Source organism: Gymnoscopelus microlampas, assembly GCF_963454915.1.
Source record: "Gymnoscopelus microlampas genome assembly, chromosome: 3".
In the NCBI taxonomy this organism is placed as follows: Eukaryota; Metazoa; Chordata; class Actinopteri; order Myctophiformes; family Myctophidae; genus Gymnoscopelus; species Gymnoscopelus microlampas.
Window position 1 is genome coordinate 16,707,698 of NC_139940.1, and position 22,093 is coordinate 16,729,790.

At 41.4% G+C, this 22,093-nt stretch overlaps 3 protein-coding genes across 5 annotated transcripts in view; all 3 read left to right on the top strand.

Moving 5' to 3' along the window:
- Positions 1–1,587: 1,587 nt before the first annotated feature.
- On the top strand, positions 1,588–6,825 carry trim35-28 (tripartite motif containing 35-28). Its single transcript, XM_084053128.1, has 6 exons — positions 1,588–2,358; positions 2,617–2,712; positions 3,494–3,724; positions 4,362–4,384; positions 4,973–5,091; positions 5,243–6,825. Exons 1-6 carry the CDS (start codon positions 1,912–1,914, stop codon positions 5,785–5,787), a joined length of 1,461 nt encoding a protein of 486 aa, XP_083909254.1. The 5' UTR covers positions 1,588–1,911; the 3' UTR covers positions 5,788–6,825.
- A 1,467-nt stretch (positions 6,826–8,292) lies between these two features.
- Positions 8,293–16,744, top strand: LOC311042638 (nuclear factor 7, brain-like). Its single transcript, XM_084053497.1, has 7 exons — positions 8,293–8,819; positions 9,564–9,777; positions 11,240–11,335; positions 11,866–12,099; positions 12,836–12,858; positions 14,132–14,250; positions 15,057–16,744. Exons 1-7 carry the CDS (start codon positions 8,590–8,592, stop codon positions 15,596–15,598), a joined length of 1,458 nt encoding a protein of 485 aa, XP_083909623.1. The 5' UTR covers positions 8,293–8,589; the 3' UTR covers positions 15,599–16,744.
- A 2,347-nt stretch (positions 16,745–19,091) lies between these two features.
- megf8 (multiple EGF-like-domains 8) overlaps positions 19,092–22,093 on the top strand; it is a 45,276-nt gene continuing 42,274 nt past the window's right edge. For 2 of the 3 annotated variants that reach the window (XM_084052543.1, XM_084052544.1), the window contains exons 1-2: positions 19,092–19,475; positions 21,064–21,253. In XM_084052543.1, the coding sequence (XP_083908669.1) occupies positions 19,452–19,475; positions 21,064–21,253 (214 nt within the window). In that variant the 5' untranslated portion in view covers positions 19,092–19,451. Of the gene's footprint in view, positions 19,476–20,099; positions 20,239–21,063; positions 21,254–22,093 lie in introns of those variants that run through there. The other variant, XM_084052545.1, reaches the window with a different exon arrangement.

Genomic DNA, 22,093 nt, shown 5'->3' on the forward strand with positions numbered 1-22,093 from the left:
GATCTAAACATTCCAATCGAGGTTGTACAACATAATATAAGTTACATTTCTCACCCATCACTATATTCAAAAGACCATTCAATTATTGTCTTGAATACAGACAGACCACCCACCCCTCCTCCTCTACAGTACTTGGCACCCTCCAATCTAGGACTGCCAGAACTGCAGAGGAGAACGGTTGAGGTGACCACACCTATGATTAGCACCACTATCAATGATTCAATAAACAGAAAAACGTCAGGGGGGGGGGGGGGCTCGGGAGCTTCAGTGCCCAGGGGCCCCCAGGTGTGTTAATCTGGTCCTGTAATCACGCGTCGGGCCGGTCTGACAATCTGACCATCACAACACCAGAGGGAGCTCCACTAATCATGTTCAACCCTGATTTGGCTCAAACAAGGGGTTACATTTGTTCTCCTGCTATGCCACAAAAATGTGGAACCCCCTACCAACAGTCGTAAATGAGTGTTGTAAATCCCTAGCCTGGGATCCAGCCAGCCTGCTTCACTACGTTCGGCGGATGTTTTTTCTCACTTCGTTTCTCAGTCTGGAAAGGTTCCTATTTGACTCGTTTTGCAGAACTACACTGGAACTACATATGTTACGTAGGCAACGTCGTTGCTGATTGGATGTTGTTCAAACGAATCACGGATCACAACGATCACACTGTTTTTTTTTTGTCTCGCCCCGCACCACAGACTTGAGCCTCCCTTGGAGATTGGAGGCTTTCCAGACTGAGAAAATAAGTGAGAAAAAAATCCGCCGAAGGTAGTGAAGCAGGCTGGATCCCAGGCTAGTAAATCCCTACTCTGACTTTCCTTCGAAACCGCTCTAAAAGAGCACTTACAGGTGGCTGCAATTCGAAACTGGCCCCTGTAAAAGTCAAAGCCCCCCCCCCCAACTGTTTACTGTACATATTTTTGTTTAAACTGTTTATATTATGTTTCGCATAGTAGTGTATATTTGTCTGTCATTAAATGTTTCGATGAATTGAGTACAAAGGACCCCACTGGAAAAAAAGCCATAGGCTTGCTTGGGTTTTAAATCCTAGCAGACCTTGTATTGGACTGTACTTTCCTGTGCTTTTTTTGCAAACTGCTAATAAAGTATTCAATCAATCAAACAAACCAATAGCATCAGCGTGAAGAAGCGGAGATATCGCGAGATTGCTAGCTTTTTTGGGGACCAGAGAGCAGTGTTGCCATGTCCGCTTATTATAAGCGACTTTGGGCTTGTTTTTCTGTAAAGTCGCTTGTAAATATTGGTAGTAGTTGCGGGTTGCGGTTTGTTGGGCTTGTTTCTAAAGTGTAGGTGCTATCTTGGGCTTGTTTCCTAAAGTTTAAACCAGTGGTTTTCAAACATTTCCATGTCAAGGACCCTCAAATGAATATGTATTGTTGTTGATATGTTGTTAAAATGTTTCAAAACTATTCCACATTTTCTTCAAGATTTTTTTAAAAATAGTAGATCTACAAGCTCACAACGCCTCGTATCGCGAAGCGTTGTGAGCTTGTAGATCGGCTATTTTCAATTGGCCGACGGATCGATAGATTTAAAGGGCCCATGTAGCCTAGTTGCATCTTTTGGGCTTGTTTTCATAGAGCTGGTTGCTTATTTATCTCGCAAAATCTGGCAACACTGCCACAGCCAGACGGTTGGAGTTTGAGGAACTTGGAGCCGCGGTTCAACTTCGAGCGCCTCTCCCTACAACTCATCTTAAAAAGTGTGTTTGTAGCCAGAAAACCACTTAAAATCTGGCGAGGACAAGCCGAAGAGCACGACCTCCGTGACATTCTGAACGACGCCAAGCTCCTCGGTTTGCCATTCAAATCGCCGTTTCTTTTGTCAAAGCGAAAGTAAAAAAAATTAATCGCACTTCCTGGAAGAAGAAAGGGCCGCGCGCGGAGTTAAGTCATGGCTGCTACTAGTGGGAGCATGGACACGTCCACGTCCCCCGTGTTCCTGGAAGACAGCGTAAGTCTCCTCCAGGAGGAGCTGACCTGTCCCATCTGCCAGGGCATCTTTCGGGATCCTGTTCTGCTGTCGTGCACGCACAGCTTCTGCCGAGACTGCCTGGTCAAGGCCCGGGAGGAGAACAAGCGGTGTCCCCTGTGCAGGAAGGAGGCCGGCGACGAGCCGCTCATTCCCAACCGTGCGCTTAACAGCGCCTGCGAGACATTCCTGAAGGAGCGCGGCTGGAAGGGACCCGACGAGATCCTGGGAGAGGACCACTGTCCCCTGCACCGCCTGCTGCTCAACCTCTTCTGCCTGAAGGACGAGACGCCGATCTGCGTTGAATGTGTGGCTCTGCACCGCGGACACGGGCTGCTGACCATCCCCGAGGGGGCGCCCTACTGCAAGGTGAAGCGTGTATGAATTAGACTTGCAGTGGTTCTCAAAAAGTGGGGTCCAGGTGCTCTCAGATTTCCTTGAGGGGGTTCTAAATTGACCCTTACAAGTCTGTAACTCTGACAGTGTACAAATGAAGAGTTGAGTGAGGTCCTTGAAATGTAAAAGCTTGAGAATCACTGCATTATACAAAACAATCTGCCTGTAATGTTTTGCTTGTTTGTAATGCTTTGGTTCACCCCCTCACTGTGTGTTTTCTTTACACTGCAGGCGGAGTTGTCGTTTAAAGTCGACATTTTTGAAGCCAAAGTGAAGTCGTTCTTGAACACGAAAAATAACTTCTCCAACACCGTAAAGTTCATCAAGGTAATGATTGACTATCGAGTGTTGATGGGTTTGTCTCGTACTCGTAGCAGTGCTACGAGTACGAGCACCTTTGTATAAAGTAAGTTCACAAGGTTCATTCTAAACCAGTAAACTTCCTGTAGCTTAACCTCATGTCACAAGGCTTTCCGCAGCAGGCTTGTATTTACTGCTCGGTGCTCTGATCCGGTCTAGAGCTCGCCTACTGTATCCGGTAATTTGCACACTCATACTGTACATGCATGCATGCTCCATTTCTGTATCCGCTCTTGTCGTAGAGCCAGACCGGATCAGCAACCTGCAAAGCGAGTTGATCCCGGTCTACTCGCTGTGTAGAGTCTACAGGGGGGAAGGACTACATTTTCCGCCCACGGCCATCTCTTTTGAAAAACCTGTCGGGTCAGACAGAGCAGTTAGGAGTGAATTTGAAATGTGCTGGAGAAACAAGGTGGCATACACACAGATGAAACACCTAAATGAACTTATCCGAATGGGCGTGGTTCTGTTGAACCAAGTTCTGTAAATGTCATACTTAAGAATTTTAACAGTGTATACTGAGTGACACAAACATGCCGCAAGAAAGGACCATGTATAGTTGTAGTAACACATGATGTACAGTAGGCAATATACATGTTCCATTCTGGCAGATTACTGAACTTCTTTTTATTTATCAGATCATGTTTAGCGTTCCTGTCCTGTGCCAAATGTGAATGATCGAAATCCTTATTTTATACAATCCTTTTTTGTCTGCATCCCTGTCATTCTTTCTATCCTCCTATCACAGCACCAGGCCAGCCAGGCAGAGAAGATGATTAAGGCTGAGTTCGAGAGACTCCACAAGGTGCTCGTCACAGAGGAGGTCCTGCGTCTCAGGGTCCTGGCTGACGAGGAGCAGGAGAAAGTCGCGATCATGGAGCGCATGATAGACAGCTTAAGTGCTGACATCTCCCTTCTGTCGCAGGAAATTGACACCTTCAAGAGGCAAATGACAGATGTGGATCTGTCATTCTTGAAAGTAAATTCAGTTTGCATTCCAGATTTGTATTTCTTACATCCCATATACAAGTATAATAGTAAACAGAAATAACTAATATATAGTACCATAATGAGTACACTGAGAGGTGCCTTTATTAGGTGGTGTATTTACAGAGCCTCTAAATATTATATTCGAACACCGACGTCACACCGCTGATCCGACCAAGTCCTTGCAGACATATGCCGAGTTAGAAGTCGGCCGGCCCCATATATACGCATGACCATATATTGGCATATCGGTCGGATATGTGGCTCTGGACAACCTGATCTGAACTCTCCATATATGCATCCATATCTATACAGTATGGGCGGGCTTGTTTATGGTTATGTCAGAGTGACGTGGCCGCGGTCCGCCCCGCCAGCCCTTCCAGTTGCCATTTTTAATATAGGATATACACGAATAAGCCATGGTCTATCACATACCTGGTCTGGTGTATAGTTAATTGACTACACTTACCTACACAAATACTCTACCTACACTTTATTTTTCACATACTGTCTAATACCTTTTTGCTTGCTAAATCAATTTATTTATTTATTTTCCAGAAATTGCTATTTAAACTTGTTTTCTTTTTTGCTACCATACAGTAACCTTTATTTATGTCTCTGTTTTTCAGAAATTTCGAGATTTAAAAAGAAGGTAAGTTCAAGCTCACAACGCATTGCGATGTGAAACATTGTGATCATGTAATCTGCTTTTGTAAACGTCTGTTCAATTTAAATATTCACCGTACTACACAGGGAACTTCAATTCCAAAGTGGTTTTAAATTAAAATGCCAGAATGGAAAGATAACGGGTAAAACTAATTAAATAACCAAGAGGTAACATCCTCCTAGTGGACGTCTAAAGTATAGGCAGACATTATTACTGAGTGCAAAACAAAGACAGTTGTCATAAAGGCTCACAATTATGAATAATTGAATGTAGTGTATGCACTGTAGCATCCAGAGAGCATTGTTTTAAACTCATCCAAGGGGCTTCATCTTTCTCACTATGCCTAGCATCCCTATTCTGGGCATGTCATAATAGTCGGAACATTCTGCAAAATTGGCAGATCTACAAGCTCAAAGCACCATGCAACGTGTTAGCTTGTAGATCTGCTATTTTCGCTATTTGATGTGCAACGAAGTGAACCGGGTTTAAGTGGTTAAGTTTGCCTGGCTTACCAGTAAACATTTCAATCTCCTCAGCTTGACTGCAGTTTGTGCTGTTGCCACCTTGCATTAGGGCCCAGTGGACAGCGGATGACCCAGAACTCCCCAGGGACATTCTCCTGGACATGGGAAAACATGTTGGCTCTCTGGGCTTCAAGATATGGAAGAAACTGCAGACGAATATCAAATATAGTGAGTGTAGTCCCTTGTCAGTTTGTGGTTGAAGTAAAGCTTGTGATTTGTATCACAAAATAATGTTTAGCACCATTTATAATCTCTGTCTCTTCTATCTCTGTCTCTTTTTCGCTCTATCTTCGTACTTCTCCAATAACTTTCACTCCAGACCCAGTGATATTCGACCCCAACACGGCTTCTCCCTGGTTGTCTTTGGCCCATGACCTGACTAGCATCAAAGAAAGCCAGGAGAGGCAGGTGGCACCTGCTAACCCTGAGCGATTTGATCCCTGTGTCTTCATCCTGGGTCATGAGGGTTACACTAGTGGCAGGCACAAATGGGATATAGTTGTCGGTGACAATCCCAAGTGGATCCTGGGTGTGTGCACGGAGTCACTGATCAGAAAGAAGAAGTTTACAGTTTCCACAAAGCGTGGCGTTTGGGCCATCAGCCTGAGCAAGGGAGCCTACAACGTCATGACCCCAGAGCGTATGGAACTAAAGCTAGAGAATCGTCCAGAGCGCATCAGGATCAAGCTAGATATGGAGAAGGGAGAGGTGTCATTTTGGGACGGTGGGAGGGCAAAGCATCTGTGTTCCTTGACTAGTTTGACCAATCGGTTCGATGACAAAATATTCCCACTGTTTGGCCCAGGGCTCCATAGCACACCCATGTTTCTAGCACCAGCAAAGACCCATGTCCACACCTCATGAAAGGGAAGCATAATGCTCAGTGTTTGGTGGTTCTGAGCCAGATATAGATGTGGGCATCTATGAATATATATACTAACTATTGTATATATTCTTAGTGCTATAGAATATTATTGTGGAAAGAGACTAGTAGTTAACTAGACTCTTTGACTCTCTATATGTGTATATACATACGTTTGTGTGTGTATATATGTAGAGAGAGTCAACAAATGTTTTTTGTGAAATAAAAAATCTATTTCCAAAAACATAGGTTTAAAATCACAGGCTTCCCTTTCCCTATGTTTCTCCTAAATAAGATACACCAAAAAAAAAATCTGCAACAAAAATGCATTAATTTAATTTTGTTAATTGATTTTGTTTGTTTTCAAGATCAACAGCATTATTGATTTGACTTAGTATCAGGACATCTTGTAACCCGGTCCCGGAACATACTGTAGATAAAAAACAAAATGTAACTGGTTCCATGAACACAAATTCTGACTTGAAAAGAAAACATCTGGTCACTAAAAAAAAAATCCTGAGGATATCAAGGGTCTTGAAAGGGTCTTCTAGACTAGATCTAGTCTAGAAGCAAAAAAGTAAAAAGTATGCTCTGATGTCATCAAACACAAGAAATGTGACTCAATGCTGTTAAACTTGCGAGAGGTACAGTACAGGAGGCTACAAATGATCAGTGCCAACAATTATGTAACTTTTTTCTTTAGATAAATATATAATTTGTAATAGATATTTGGTTGATTCTGCTGACTTATACATGATTATGCTGATTTATAAATGAATGTTATTATTTTGAACAAATCTTAATATAAATAGGCTCATCTGTGTGAAACCACCCACCCACCACTGTGTAGACTTTTGTAGTTAGGTTTACATGTATAAGGTGATTGTTTAGACAGTTCTATTTTTCACACTTTGTACTTTTTGAAAAATGTCAAAATCATCAATCTACTCAATTGGTCTTATGAAATATTTCATTTCTGGAAGATTAACATGTTTTATAATTTGTGTTTTGAAATAAAGCGCAATGGGTTGTATATGGCATTGTCTGGTGTTTTGGTATATTTATTTCTTGTTTGGTAAACTTTCCATCAAAACACAAATATTAGTATTATAACAGCAGCAAGTCTTCCTTCTGCAGAGAAGAAACCGGACAGGACTGTAATCGAAAGAGAAGAGTTTAAATCACACTTAGGATTGTAGTTTCAAAGTCTTTGATGGAGGGATATCCTATATATTGTTTTACCATCGGCACCAACAAAGGTACATGTTTGAGCTTAATTTTGCATGCCATGGCTGCGCCGCAAATTTTAAGATGACGTCTCATTGTTCCTTTGCTGCAAATCCATAACTTTCATGCCCTATTCGGCCGCTTGTCCAGGGGGATATACTGTATCGCGCTTATGACTCGAGCTCAAGACAGTACTATTTGTCAACTAAGCACTCCAAGGCATCATGTCTGAACGACCTTTTGCCCTCACCTCTATTGTCAGTAAATGTTTTCAGAGGTTACATTTGGTGTTCTATAATAATACACGCCTCACTGGACTGGACCCATGTCAATTTGTATTGTCAAAACAGATCCACCAACAATGCAATTGCCATGGATTTTCACACTGCCCTCTCACCTGGATGAGGGAAACAGATGCGTTTCAATGCTGTTATTAGACTACAGCTCAGCATTCAACACAAAAGTTCCCTCTGTCTTTGGTGTTTCGCCTTGATTGCGCTTAAACCCTGACATTTAACTTCACTAAAACTATGCCTAACCCTAACCTCACAGAAATAATGCCTAAATCTAACCTCAAAACCCTGTCCACCTGGGCGAAACACCAAAGAAAGAGTCTCACCCCAAAAGTTCTGAGACTATAGACCAGCACCCAAACATTTGCAGCTGGATACTGGACTTCCCGATGAACTACCAAGTGGTGAAAATGGCCAACATCGCTTCAGCCCCTCTGACCCTGGGCTACACACTGAGTCCTCTACCCCTGTACAGAATACAACAGCGGTTTGCACTGACTCCCAAGGTAGTTCCTTGAATCCTTGGGGACTCCCAGGGGTCCTTGACGGGGTTCCATAATATATATTCTAAGGTTCCAGGGGGTCCCCAGCGAAATGAGGAACAGTTAAACCACTTTAATCCTATTCTTTATTTGACTATTCGAAAATCTGGGCTACAAAAGACATACCATCAAAACACGTTATGAGCTTGTAGATGTACAATTTTCAAAACATTTTCAAACAAAAGTACTTTAATAATATTTGGAATTCATCAGTTTAACCCCTTAGAGTCTATGGTGTACCATGTCCATGGGATCCTTTGGCTATGAAAGGTGTGCCCTGTGTTTCCCAGTCAGACCATATATGGACTTCAGTTGCACGCTGTGGCGCGTTGAATGCAAACGTTATTTTTGCACACTCCATTGTACCCATTGGCTTGTATTTCTGGTTTGTCTCGATTTTGAAACTCTTCCGGAACCAACAGGGAGTGTCACGTGACTTAGTTCCGTGTCAGTCGTGAGCTGAGAGTAGAAGTAGAGAGTAGTACTTTGCTACTTAGCTCGGCGGTAGCTCTCTCTCTCTCTCTCCAAAACGTCAGACAATAGGTTGCGTTTTGCAATAAAAAAAAAAATTGGGTTTGTCTTGACAAGGAGCAGAGAGAGGCAAGGAAAGCGTCGACAAATCAACAGAGACCGCGGGTGCGTATAGTTTGTCACAGTTTGCTCTTCGAGAAGTTAGCCATTTTATTAAGAAGAGAGAGCGAAAGTAAACAGGCATTTCCTGACGCCAGACCAGAGAGCCGTCATGGCTGAGCGTATGGACACTTCTGAGGTCGATGACAACATGTCCGAGGAGACGTTCCCGCTCCAGGAGGACTTAACGTGTCCCATCTGCAGAGACATCTTCAAGGATCCGGTGCTGCTGCCTTGCAGCCACAGCTTCTGCCGAGGATGTCTGATGCAGTGCTTAAAGCAGAAGGCGAAGTGTCCCGTGTGCAGGAAGGAGTGCGGCGAACAGCAGCAGATCACCAACAGGCCTGTCACAGTTATTACATAATCGTCTAATCACAATTATTTATGCATAATCGTTTCCAATCGTTGAGAATGTTTCATGCATTTTCAAATATTAAAAAGGCAGAAATAGCAGATCTTCAAGCTTACAATGAAGTCGTGTAAGCTTGTAGATCTGCTATTCTTTGTGATGTGGATGTGGAGATGCGCTGTAAGCTTGTAGATCTGCTATTTCTGCGATTTTTACACATACAAAATTATGAAATATGTCAAGATCTTTTTTAATATTTATAATATTTTGTAATATCTGCCCTGTGCATTTTTTTATTTACGAAGCCTAAAAGGCAAACAGAAATTACAATTGTATTCATATGTTCCAATGCCAAACACAATTAAAGGAGTTCACCCAAAAAATTACTTATTTTCTATCAATTGCACACCCTATGAAGCCTTGAATCCATGGATTCTTTTTTGTTTTTGTCGCATTCCTAAGCTAATAATTTGATTCCCGTCTCCTACCGGCTAATGTATCCGGTAGGAGACACAAAGTAGATCATTTGTGTCTCCTACCGGAAATACACACGGTCATCAAATTATTGTCTTAAAACAAAACAAAAATAAATCCATGAAATCAAGGCTTCATGGGGTGTGTAATTGATAGAAAATAAGTCATTTTTTGGGTGAACTCCTTTAAATCGTTAATCGCGATTATTTGAGTGATCGTCAACTTCAACGTGTAATCTTGACAGCCCTTTTATTCCCCAACAGGGCGCTCAACTATGCCTGTGAGTCCTTCCTGAAGGAGAAGGCGCTCTTCAAACCCACACCCCCCAAACCGCTGGATGAGCTCCACTGTACCCAGCACCGCCTGGATTTCAGCCTCTTCTGTCACAAGGACGAGGAGCCCATCTGTGTGGAATGTGTGGCACAGCATGGCACACACGAGCTGCTGCCGATCAAGAGGGCGGTGTCCTTCTGTAAGGTATGTTCAGTGGTGGGAAAAGTACTCAAATGTTTTACTTAACTAAAAGTATCAATACTGCCATGCAGAAATACTATTAAAAGACCTGTGTTCAAAATGTTACTTGACTAAAAAGTACAAAAGCATTGGCATCCAAATGTACTTAAAGTACCTAAAGTAAAAGTACCCTGTACTGTAAATGTCACATTTCACAAGTTCAAAATGTATAGAAAAATCTTTGGAAAATAGCTGATCTACAAGTTTACAATGTGTCGCATCGTAACGCATTGTAAGCTTGTAGATCGGCTATTTTCAAATGGCCGAAATGTAATTATAGGGCTGAAGTGGTTAATGTCATTTTTGTAATAATAATCAAAATCAGGGTTTGGAGTGTATGTTATGACACAGTGGTTCTCAAATTTTTCATGTCAAGGACCCCCAAATTAATGTATTTGGCCATTGAGCCCCATTTGAAATTAGTTTGTGCCAGCCAGGTGCTCCCATACAAGATTTGTGTTGTTCTCCCTGTAGTGTAGTTTTTTCATGACCCGCCCCGCCCCGCCCCGGAACCCAATCCGCCCCAACCCGCCCCGCGAACCCATATATAAATCTATGGCTCAACCCGCCCCGCGGATCCTACCTATAATTCTGTAAAATCATGAAGGTTAGAAAATAATCTTCAAGTATACACCCCAAGTGTATTCAAACTGTTTTATTGTTATTATATTATTCTTATTAGGAATAAAGACAAAACAAGAGCATGTGATTTATTTATTTTTTGTGTGTGCGAGCGGCTGACCCACTCACCCGCAGCCCGCATAATTGCCTCTGAAATCCTGACTCGACCACGCGCGCCGCGGGTTGACCCGCGGGACCCGCGGGTTACGGGTCGGCCCGCTCATCACTATCTCCCTAGTCTGGGAGTCTGGGCGTCGGAGCTTGGACAGCAGGGGCGCGGCCACTGCGTTGTGATTCAAATCAACAGCCAATGAAGAAAAGGGGGCGGGATCCACATGCAGTGGGTGTTGCATCTAAATAGGATCGACGGGAAGCAATTTCCCCTTGAGAAATTGCGGCCGCCATTGTTGTGTACTACTGTTTGCCTCTCGTCGGACTTTTTAGACGAGTTGCACAGCCTCAGACCGGTAAGAGGCGTGTCCGCTCAGATTCTGAGCGTTAGTTACATCCCGCCCACAAATACCAGGGCTCTGGCCCAGAAGTTCCTCGCCAGAGCTGGCGAAAACTTCTGGGAACTCAGATTACTATCTCCCTGGAACCCCCTTAAGGACCCGACCCCCAGGGGTCCCCGGACCCCACTTTGAGAACCACTAGGATTATGAACTATGACTACTCAGGTTTTTTTTTGTTTTGTTACATTTGTAGCCTACATTCTGAGTTAGAAATAGAAAGGATTTTACTGTTTGTTTTGCACAATTTCTTTTGCAATCTTTTTTGATTATTACTGTTTTATTCTACTTTGCAGGAGGAGCTGGGATTTACTGTCCAGGTTTCTGAAAGCAAAATGGACTCTTTCATAAAAAACAGAAATAACTTTTGTAACACGGTAGAATGCATCAAGGTAATTTTGTCTTGTCAAGTTTTGTTATGTATAGTATTTATTTACTGACATTGGCAGGCTCTACAGGTACTGCTATGTTGGCTCACTGTCAGCCATTTTAAAAACCTGTGTAGCACATAAGTTCATAGAAGGCAGTGAGGAATGGAATGTGCTCAAAAAACGAGAACATAGCCATGACATAATTATGAAACAAATGCCAAGTCTCAATTCTATGAGCATTGTTTTAATGGCAAGTTCAGTAAATGTACAGAGATTAGTATTGGTGATGTACAGACAACAGCTTGCTGCTGTGGTAAACACAAGCAAACAATGTTTCACCCCTGCATGATAACAACAAGCAGGGTTGAAATGTTATTTGCTCTTTTTACTTTGTTTTTAGTTTTTCACAGTAATATTATGATGTAATATTATTATGCATGTCTGCACCCTGCTGCATTTTCTTTTTTTTACATGCATTACATTACATTTTTGTAACAACATTTGCTCCTGTCTATGCATTCCTATCTTTTCTCCCTATCCTCCCACCACAGCACCAGGCCAGCGAGGCAGAGAAGATGATCAAGGCAGAGTTTGAGAGACTCCACAAAGTCCTTGAGACAGCAGAGGCTGTCCGTCTCAAGGACCTGGCTGACGAGGAGAGGCAGAAGATCTTGGCCGTGGACAACATAATAGCAAAAATAAGCAACGACATCCAGGCTATGTCAGATAACATCGACACCATCAAGAAGGAAATGGGGGATGATGATGATGTACTGTTCTTAAAGGTAAGTTCTGTGAAAATGGCAAGAATAAGACATTGTGCAGTTCTGGATACCAGCAGTAGGGGTTCTTACTCTAGACTAGAGACAGACTATTAATCTTTATTTGCTAAAGAACATTTTACATGCATTCAATAAATAGTTGTAGTAGAGGCCTTAGACTTAGAGCAAGTTACATGCTCAAGTTAACAGGCACGGATGAGCGCTAATGCCCTATTAGTATTATCCATTTAACCCATTAAGACCGGGGACACGTCTGTGTCATTTTAGATTTCTTTGGCTATTAAAAAATAGCAGATATACAAGCTCATAGCGCGGCACCGAGTGCCGCGCTATGAGCTTGTAGATCTGCTATTTTTGAAAAATCGTGAAAAAATATTTATATTTTTTTTCAAAAAACTTTTTGGATTTAGAAAATATTTTTAGAATTGGCCTCAGGTCTTAATGGGTTAATACACGCCAGCTTCAGTGTGAAGTATGATGTCAGAGAAAATGGCCCTCTCCTGCTTGCAGAGGCAGTTGAACAATGTAACTGTGACATACTGAACTTGTAACATTTAGACTAAATCACTCCCCAAAAACACAATACCTTTATTTATAATGATGCAGCGAGAGACATTAGATGCGTACATAAACACTGAATAATTAGTTGCATACAATGTTGTTTTTCATTGCAATGTAAAACATTCTTTGTTTTTTCTTCTACCTTATACTAACTTCAAATTGTGTGTCTGTATTTCAGAAATATTCGGATTTAACTATGAGGTAAGCTGTTCCAAAAATGGACAATAGCACTTCAATTGTACAGTTGTGTAGTAGGTATAGTGTAGATCAGTGGTGTAGATAAGTGGTTCTCAAACTTTTTCATGCCAAGGACCCCCAAATTGATATATATTTGGCCGTGAACCCCTATCTGAAAATGTTTTATGCAAGGGACTCCCAGAAGAGAAGATATGTGTTAAATAATTCAAAATTGTCCAAACACTTTCAAGATTTTTAAAAAATAGCAGATGTACAAGCTTGCAGCGCGGCACGAAGTGATGCGCTGTGAGCGTGTACATCTTCTATTTTTGAATAGCCAACGTATGAAATATGGATACACGGGTTAAAATGTATCAACACATTTAGCTGGGGACCCCCTGGAACCCCCTCAAGGACCCCTGGGGGTCCCCGGACCACTGGTCTAGACTAGAGACCTCAGAATTATGAACTGGCCTGTCTACTGGACAGGCATGAGAAACATGAAATATACAATGATGGTAAAATAGTGTCTTTCTTATTTATGCTTGTTCCTTATATGCATGCTCCTTTTGGAATGCACGCTATCAAATGCATTTCTGTTCATCAGAAGTTCCATTCCCAGGTTTTTCTGTATCTTTAAATTGTTATCATCCCCTTATAAACATGCCGTTTGTACAATTCAGTTAAATCTTGATTGTACCACAGGAAACTTAGGTTGCAGAGGGGGTGTAACACTAGAACCAGGTCAATAGAAGGTAATTTTAACATACACTGACTTCACACCTAGTGACAACACTTTGTCTCTGTATGTGCTATCTCTGTGTTATTTCAATGGGCTCATCTCCCATTTTGACTCTTAACAACCACCATTTAGTACAAAGATTGATACCAGGTACCAGTATCCTCACAGACAGTCAAGTCCCTACTTTAGAAAATAGCCGTATCATCAAAATAATATAGAAATTATTAGGTTAAATTTTTAATTTAAACTTTAAATGCTGTAGGACTCAACAACAATCATGAATAAAAGCCTGCAACACTGCTATGGAGACAAATATAAGACAACTATTACAAATACGACAAATGTCAAGACATTAGAGCCAAAAAGCCAGAAGGACAGAGAAACTTAGATACTTAATTGACACTGAAGGAAATTCCAGAATCAAATGGCACCCCTTGGGTTATAAAATACAATACAATAATTTGTGCATTAAAAGGGAAGTGTGTGCATGTGTGCGTGCATCTGCATACACTCTACTACTTCACTAAAAGTTTTACTGTTTACATCTTGCATTAGGGCCCGCTTAACATGGGAAAACCCACAGCACCCTAAGGACACTCTCCTGGACATGGCAAAACATGTTGGCTCTCTGGGCTTCAAGATATGGAAGGACATGCAGACCCATATCAATTATAGTGAGTATTGTCCTTTGTTGTGAGTTTGGTTCAGAGTGAAGCTTGTGGATTGTAAAAGCTGGGCATAGATCTGAAAATAATGTTTAGCACCTTTATTACACATTGGTTCATTTGAGGATGGTAACCATGAATACTTATTATCGCAGTATTATTGATGCGTGCAGAACCCACCACAAAGACATTTTATTGCATTTCACTTTTATCGACTTATCCAATCTGCGTGGTATTCGAAATAAAGGGGCAGAGAGATGTATATTGAGAGATATTTGTTTGCCCGTTTGAAGTGACTGTCATGAGTGCTAATGCATTATTAGTCAAACTTGCACATACACATAGTGGTTTTAGCCCACAATACAAAGCCTAACTGCAGTAGCTGCACAAAGGGTCAAACTCGAGAAGAATGCATTTAAAGTATTTCAACTGGCCAGCCAAATGTGTTATTGCTATTGGTATACAATATATGAATTTTATGTATTCATGAGGTAGTTTTTAATACCCCAAACCATAACAGCTAGTTTGACCTTTGACCCCAAACATAACTATTCAACCAAACGCGTAGTTACTGCCTTTACTTGGGAATGTCAGTGCTGACAAAGATAGTTCCTTAGTAGCACCTGCGTGGAATTTGGAGATTTCACTGCGCTGGGGGTAGTTATCGGTCGAGTGTCCAAGTCTACCTCTAGTTTACCAAACTAGAGGGTGTTGGGTATACAAACGGGTATACAAACGTCCATTACATTTACCCATTCACACACATGAAACCATGCAAGGTACCAACATGCTCATACCTTTTTCTTTCTTTACAGACCCAGTGGTGTTCGACCCTAACACAGTTTCTCCCTGGTTGGCTTTGGACCCTGACCTCACTAGCCTCAAAGGAATCGAGGAGAAGGAGGTGGCAGTGGCACCCGCCAACCCTGAACGGTTTGATCCCTGTGTCTTTGTCCTGGGTAACGAGGGCTTCACTGCCGGCAGGCACAAATGGGATGTAATTGTTGGCGACATTCCCAAGTGGATCCTGGGTGTGTGCAAAGAGTCACTGATCAGAAAGAAGACCTTCACAGTGTCCACAAAGCGTGGCGTGTGGGCCATCAGCCACAGCGAGGGGGTGTACACCGTCATGACCCCAGAGCGTAAGGAACTGAAGGTAGAGAAGTCGCCAGAGCGCATCCGGGTCAGTTTGAATATGGATAAAAGCGAGGTGTCATTTTGGGATGCTGAAACATCGAAGCATCTGTGTACCTTGACTTGTCAGTTCAATGAAAAAATATTCCCACTGTTTGGCCCTGGGATCCATAGCACACCTATGGTTCTGGCACCAGGAAAGATATCTGTCCATACCTCATGAGGAGGAAACATCATGCTCAGTGTTTGTTGGGCCTGAGCCAGATATTGATGTGAGTGTATGAATATATATTAACTACTGCATATGCTCTTGTCGCTGTGCAATATTGCAGTAGATTGTTTTATCTCTTTGCATACAATTTCAGCAATGTAACATCTTGGGCTGTCACAATAATTTTAGTTGCAGATTGTCATGCAAATAATTGCAATTAATGGTTTTATGTCGTTTTTGGCATTGAACATTGGAACATATGAATAAATATTAGATTTCTGTTTACCTTTTAGGATTTGTAAACAAAAATTGCACTGGGCAGATATAACAAATAACATAAATATAGAAAGCCTATTAAATGACTTACAATGACCCGTGCTAATTATCAAAATAAATATGGTACTGTGGCCATAATAAGCCATATCCCTAATAATTGTATACGTTAGAAAATAGCCGATCTACAAGCTCACAACCCACCATGATGGACAACGACGTGATTCTATGACATTATGATGGAAATATTAAATTTCTGTTAATTTAATCCAGCTGTGTATACAGATAAAGGGAAAATTGTAATGATAATGCAAAATAATTGCAATTAGCTCAATTCCGATCAGGCGATTATGTAATTATTGTTGTGACAGGCCTGTGTATGTATGTTTTTTAACAACCAGACTTGACTTGTGCCTTCCTTTAGTGCCTATGAAATGATGATGGTCTGTTTTTAACATTTTCATAGGATTTTGTTTTGGGTTATTTGTGGGGTACATTTTCTTTCTTTCTTTTTTTATAATTGGGTTCTGTTTGTATATTCTACTTACATTTTATTGTGTTTATTTTATTCATTTGAACTATTTCTTGAGGACTGTCATGTATTCAGTGAACAACCCATCTCGGGACATAAAACCATGCTAGGATATCTGACCAGGAAGATATGAAGAAAATGCAGGAAGTACAGGAAAAACAATTGGTATAACTTTGATATCTGATTGTATTGGGACATCAAATCTGAGCTTTGATCTGGATTAAATCTTCTATTTTCTATTACCTTTGCTGTATTTTTTGTTTGCTGATCTCTGATCACTGTGATTATTTTGAGTATATTTTGTGCACATTAATATATGGTGATTATTTTCTATAATAAAAGTTATTCAATTATTTTGTTTATCACAGCTAATGTTTTTGGTAGTGTGTCAGACAATCAACAAACATGGCACTACTTAAAGCTCTATTTTGTACATTTTTATAGTGAATAAAATGTTTTGTCCGATCTATATGATGATACAATATAACTTAAACAATTGGCGTGGTTGTATTTTGTCTCCCTGCTATTTGAGACATTTAGATCCTGTGTCTAGGTTGGACACAACCTTCAATGACACAATCTTGTTTCTGTTTTGACACAAATTTTGGGCCAAATTTTAATTTATCCCCATAGCAAGCATGCAGGCTGTATTAACTCGGTGGTAAAAAGATTCAGAACTTGCGCAGACCTAGGTTCAAAACAGGAAAGTTACATAGTGCAGCTTTAAACCTATATTTTGTTTCCAGTAGCCACTACACCACACATGATCGGTCAACTTAGCACACAAACAATGTTGGGATGTTCCTGACATTTGATGGTATCTAAACACATTTCCAGTACTACTGCTTTAGCAACATACTGTCCAGGCCTGTCTTTGGAGGCAGTTCTCTCCCAGACCCTGAAAGAGACTCCTGAGACCACCTGACCATGTTGTTTGTTCTCTAATATATCATAATAAATATAGCTGATTACTGATCAGATGAGTTTGATACTTTCATCAGGCTTGCTTTACTAGCATTGGAAAATGATGGGTACAATTTCATCCATAAAAACGCAAAAAGTAGGCCTACAGAAATGTATTTGATGACTGAGGCAATATAACACCCACCTTTAATAAACATTCATTACTTAAAAGTGAATATCACTGTATGATTGCATGCACTGACCACACGTAAAAGTAAATTACATCTACTTTTTAGCATAGTAGATGTAATTTCCTGTGTTCTGGTGAATTTTGGGAGATTGATACCAAATCAAGAAATGACAATCAAGGAGACCTCAAGGAGATGTGGTTGAAATCAAGGAGACTCCTGCAGAATCCAGGAGGATATGAACAGTGTACTACAGTGGTTTTCAACCTTTATCATGCCAAGGAACCCTAAATTGATATACATTTGACCGCGACCCCCATCTGAAAATGCTTTGTGCCAGGGACCCCCAGAAGCATATATTTGAGTTACAAATGTTTGCTTTAAAAAAATATATATATTCAAAGATATGCACACATTTTCAAGAATTTTCTAAAATAGCAGATCTACAAGCTCATAGCGCGGCACTATGATGAGCTTGTAGACCTGGGTTGTAGACCTGCTGGTTCCATCTTGGAGGCAAACCGGTGATAGAATGGCAGAAAGAGTCATTAAAAAGGTCAATCAAAGAACACGTTTTCTGTATCGGATTAACTCTCTAGTCAGTAAGAATAACTTGAGGATTCTTACAGGGGCCCTCATCCAAGGTTCGACTATGCGTGCTTCTCATGGTATCACAACAACACTAAGGCCTTAAAAATAAGGCTCCAGACATCCCAAAACAAACTGGTAAGGCTACTTCTTGGCCTCAAACATAAAACCCATCTAACCCCTGCTCATTTTGCTAGGGTTGGATGGCTCAGGGTTGAGGACAGAGTACGGCAACTTGCAATGGGCCTGGTCTACAAGATACACCACAACATTGGGATACCCAAGTACCTGTCTAAATACTTTAAAAAAACGTAAATGAAGTCCACAATCACGACACCAGAGGCAGCTCCACTGATCATGTTCAACCCAGATATGGCACAAACAAGGGAATGAACTCTTTCTCATGCTATGCAACAAAAATGAGGAATGCCCTACCAAAAGGAGTAAGTTGTTTTTCATACCAGTAACCTGTTAACTGATTGTATGACGTTCTGAATAGTAGTGTATATCTGTCTGTCTTCTTAAATGTCATCATGATTTGAGTGCATGGTCCCTAAAGACTAATCATTGTGTATATTCCTGCACTAGACCTGCACCCAGTGATCTTGGTACATAGAAATTGATCTATTGAAGATTCTGACTTTCAAATGTACATATTTTTTGTTTTGATTGTTTTGCTGTATTGTTGTATTGTGCTTTCTGCTTTGGCAATGTAAACGTATGTTTTCTCATGCCAATAAAGCCCTTTGAATTGAAATTGAATTGCGTGGGAATCTCATTTTAAATAAGCCTTTGTGCTTTTATGAGCGATCCAGTTTAAAGGACCTCTGTATTGTGAATTGTACTTCCATGTACTGTTTCCATGTCTTTCTAAATAAAGTATTCAATCAAAATCAAACCAGATGTGGAAAAAACAAGGCTAGAGATGTCCGGTAGAGGGCAGTCTAGAACCACAATAGTTAAAGGTCTGCCTTTTGTGTGTTAGCAACGACTGGACTGCATCACCAAAACAACAGGCATCTATTAGAATGGACCGCAGGGCTTGTGGTGCTGCTACTGTACTGGCCGCATAAGACAGTGCACAATGCCGTGGCACATAATAACCTAACCCTTACATTATTAAGAATTACCTCCAGCAATAAGAAGACGTATAATAACATTATGGAGTTGTTTCCTGCCGGTTTAACGTTGGTATTATTGCGCATCTGGATCTAGCCAAGCTGGCTAACGACGGTGGCTAACTGGGCTAGCAAACAGGCTGCTGTGTTTGTTGTGAACCCACTTGACTCCCAACAGCTAGCAGCATTAGCTGCTAACCGGCGGAACGACTTGTTTGTTGGCTTCTGCGCGTGAAGCTCTTCGTCGAACATGTAAATCTACGATGAGGCCGCAGAGACGGGGACTGGTGAGTGTTATAATGTGGCTAGCTGTCCGTTATTTGTGTTACCGACCGTTAGCTAGCAGCGTTGCCAGGTCTGCCTGTTATAAGCGACGTTGGGCTTGTTTTTTCTGTGAAGTCGCTTGTAAAAATTGGTAGCTGCGGGTTGCGTTTTTTTGGGGGGCTTGTTTGTTTCTAAAGTGTAGTTGCTTATTTTGGCCTTGTTGGTTCCTAATGTTGTTTAAACCAGTGGTTCTCAAACATCTTCATGTGAAGGACCACCCAAATTAATATGTATTTGCAGACACAACCTTCTGAAAATATTTTGTGCCAGAGACCCCCATACAAGATTTTATTTTTATTATGAAACTATGCCAAAATGTTCACTTTTCTTCTCTAAGATTTTTCTTTGAAAGTACCAGATAGCTTGTAGATTGGCTATTTTCAAATAGCCAATGTGTATTGGGTTAGAGTGCTCCTGTGATGTGGTGTGGCTTCTTTTGGGCTTGTTTTCATAGCCCCGGTTGCTTGTTTCTCTCTCAAAACCTGGCAACACTGGTTGTGATGTCCTGCGGCTATCTGCTCTGCTGCTAGGTGTTTTTAGCTGCTCGCTATAGCTACAATATGCAAATTGCAATATCTTAGACTTAAACCCTATTTCTGTGTATTCGCACAGCGTTGTTAGCATACTTAGTACATGGATCATGTAGTTGGCTAGAAAGCTACCCATGCAAGACAATCTATGTGCAAGTCGATGTGCAGTGGATGAGGTTACTATACTACTAACTAGGTGAATAAACAGTCAAGGGATTTGTGTTGTGTCATTTGTTTTCTGTTGATGCTAGTGTGTTTCAGCCTACAGCACGTATCTCTGTAGCAACAGCATATCCTTTCACCCTCCTAGCTTTCATCAATGCAAGAGATTGCAGCATGCAGGCATCCATTTTTCTCAAACGTTATACACTTCATTTATTACATGAAATTGAACGTCCCTGCAGCAGCAGCAGCATTGTCCCTGCATGCATGTTTGTTTAGTTGTTCCAGGTGTACATGCTTACTGTATTCATTAATGAGACTGAGGACTGGTAACCTGTGAAATATCAGAATGTTCCATTTTCGTTCCATTAAGCTGGTATCAGCCTTCCTGGCAGCCAGGCCTGTAGTGTAAATAAACCCTGCTGTTAGCTGTGGTCGGATCACATTGGCTCTTGGATCAGTATGAAACATGAGATTCACTGTCACAGGTCCAAAACAAAGTCATCCCAGATCCCACTCTACTGGTGCTGATAACATAATGAGTCATAATCGGACCTGCTATATACTCTGATGGGTATGCACACTACACAGGCCCCATTTTTCGCTGAACAGAACATTTGATTTGAATTCTCAGAATATTTAGTATTGCGATTTGGTATTCGGCTGCCGTCACGTCATACAACTGCAAACTCATCTAGTTGATAGTTATTTTTAGACTGATGCTAGGTTCTTGGTTTACTCGTGATCCTAGTTTACTGAGGCACCGTTCTGTCTTTCTGCATTTGATGTATGTGTTTACCATGCTTATTGTAAGTCGCTCTTAAATGCCTAAATTGTAGTTATTTCTTGCTTCCAAAAGGTGGTGGCGAGGATGGCCTCCCTCCTTCCTGTGTCCCTACTGCCACTGGTTCTGCTGCTAGCTGGGGCCCCTGGATGCTGGGCAGGGGACTGTAAGGGCCACAGGCAGGTGCTGAGGGGACCCCCAGGCTACGTCACAGATGGGCCAGGGAACTACTCTGTCAATGGGAACTGCGAGTGGCTCATCAAAGGTAAATGTATAAGCAACAACTTTGCATCATACAAAGCTGTGGTTCTCACAGGGGTCCTTGAGGGGGTTGGTCCCCTGCAAAATGTGTTGGTGTGATATCAAAATCAGTTGAACCACTTTAACCCTATTTTAAGCGGGTTAGGCTATTCAAAAATAGCAGATTGTTCACATTTTAATCTGCAAAGTGTTCCTGTTCAATTTTGTAGCAAATCGCACTTTCTGCGTTTGATGCAGCTAAGCTACAATCGCTAGACCCATTGAAAGGGTACAAGAAGAGTGGAGAGAGTTGTAAGCACATTACTCATACCTGGTGTCTTTGATGGTTTTTTATTTACTATACAAACATTACAAACATAATCTAGTCTAAAACTTAGTTACCAGTTAGCAAAGGTTAGCACTTTAGGCACCGGTAGTTAGTGGTTAGGTAATAAAACCTGAGAGAGAGAATAAGCACATAACACACAGAGTATTAAGGATATGACTTCACATCAGACGTACACATCACAAGTACAAAATTACAATGTTACTCACTATTGGTCTCTCACTCTCTTGTAGGATCTCGGTAAGTTACTTAAAACCCATATTTCAGGTAACCCACGGCACTGTTCCTTCTGAATCTAAAATCCTGTGCTCAGGCAGCCTATTATATCAACTCCACACATAAGGTCCGCCTTTAGGGCAGATCTTTAAGCAACAGGAAGTTCTGGTTACCCACAAGGCTTTGCGCTTGGTCCTGTCTCTTGTTACACATCACACAAGGGGAGGCTAGCTCTGGCCTACTGCCCTGTCCACCTATTGTTTCTTATCTCACAACCTTCCCCCGCTTGGTATGCAAGTGGCC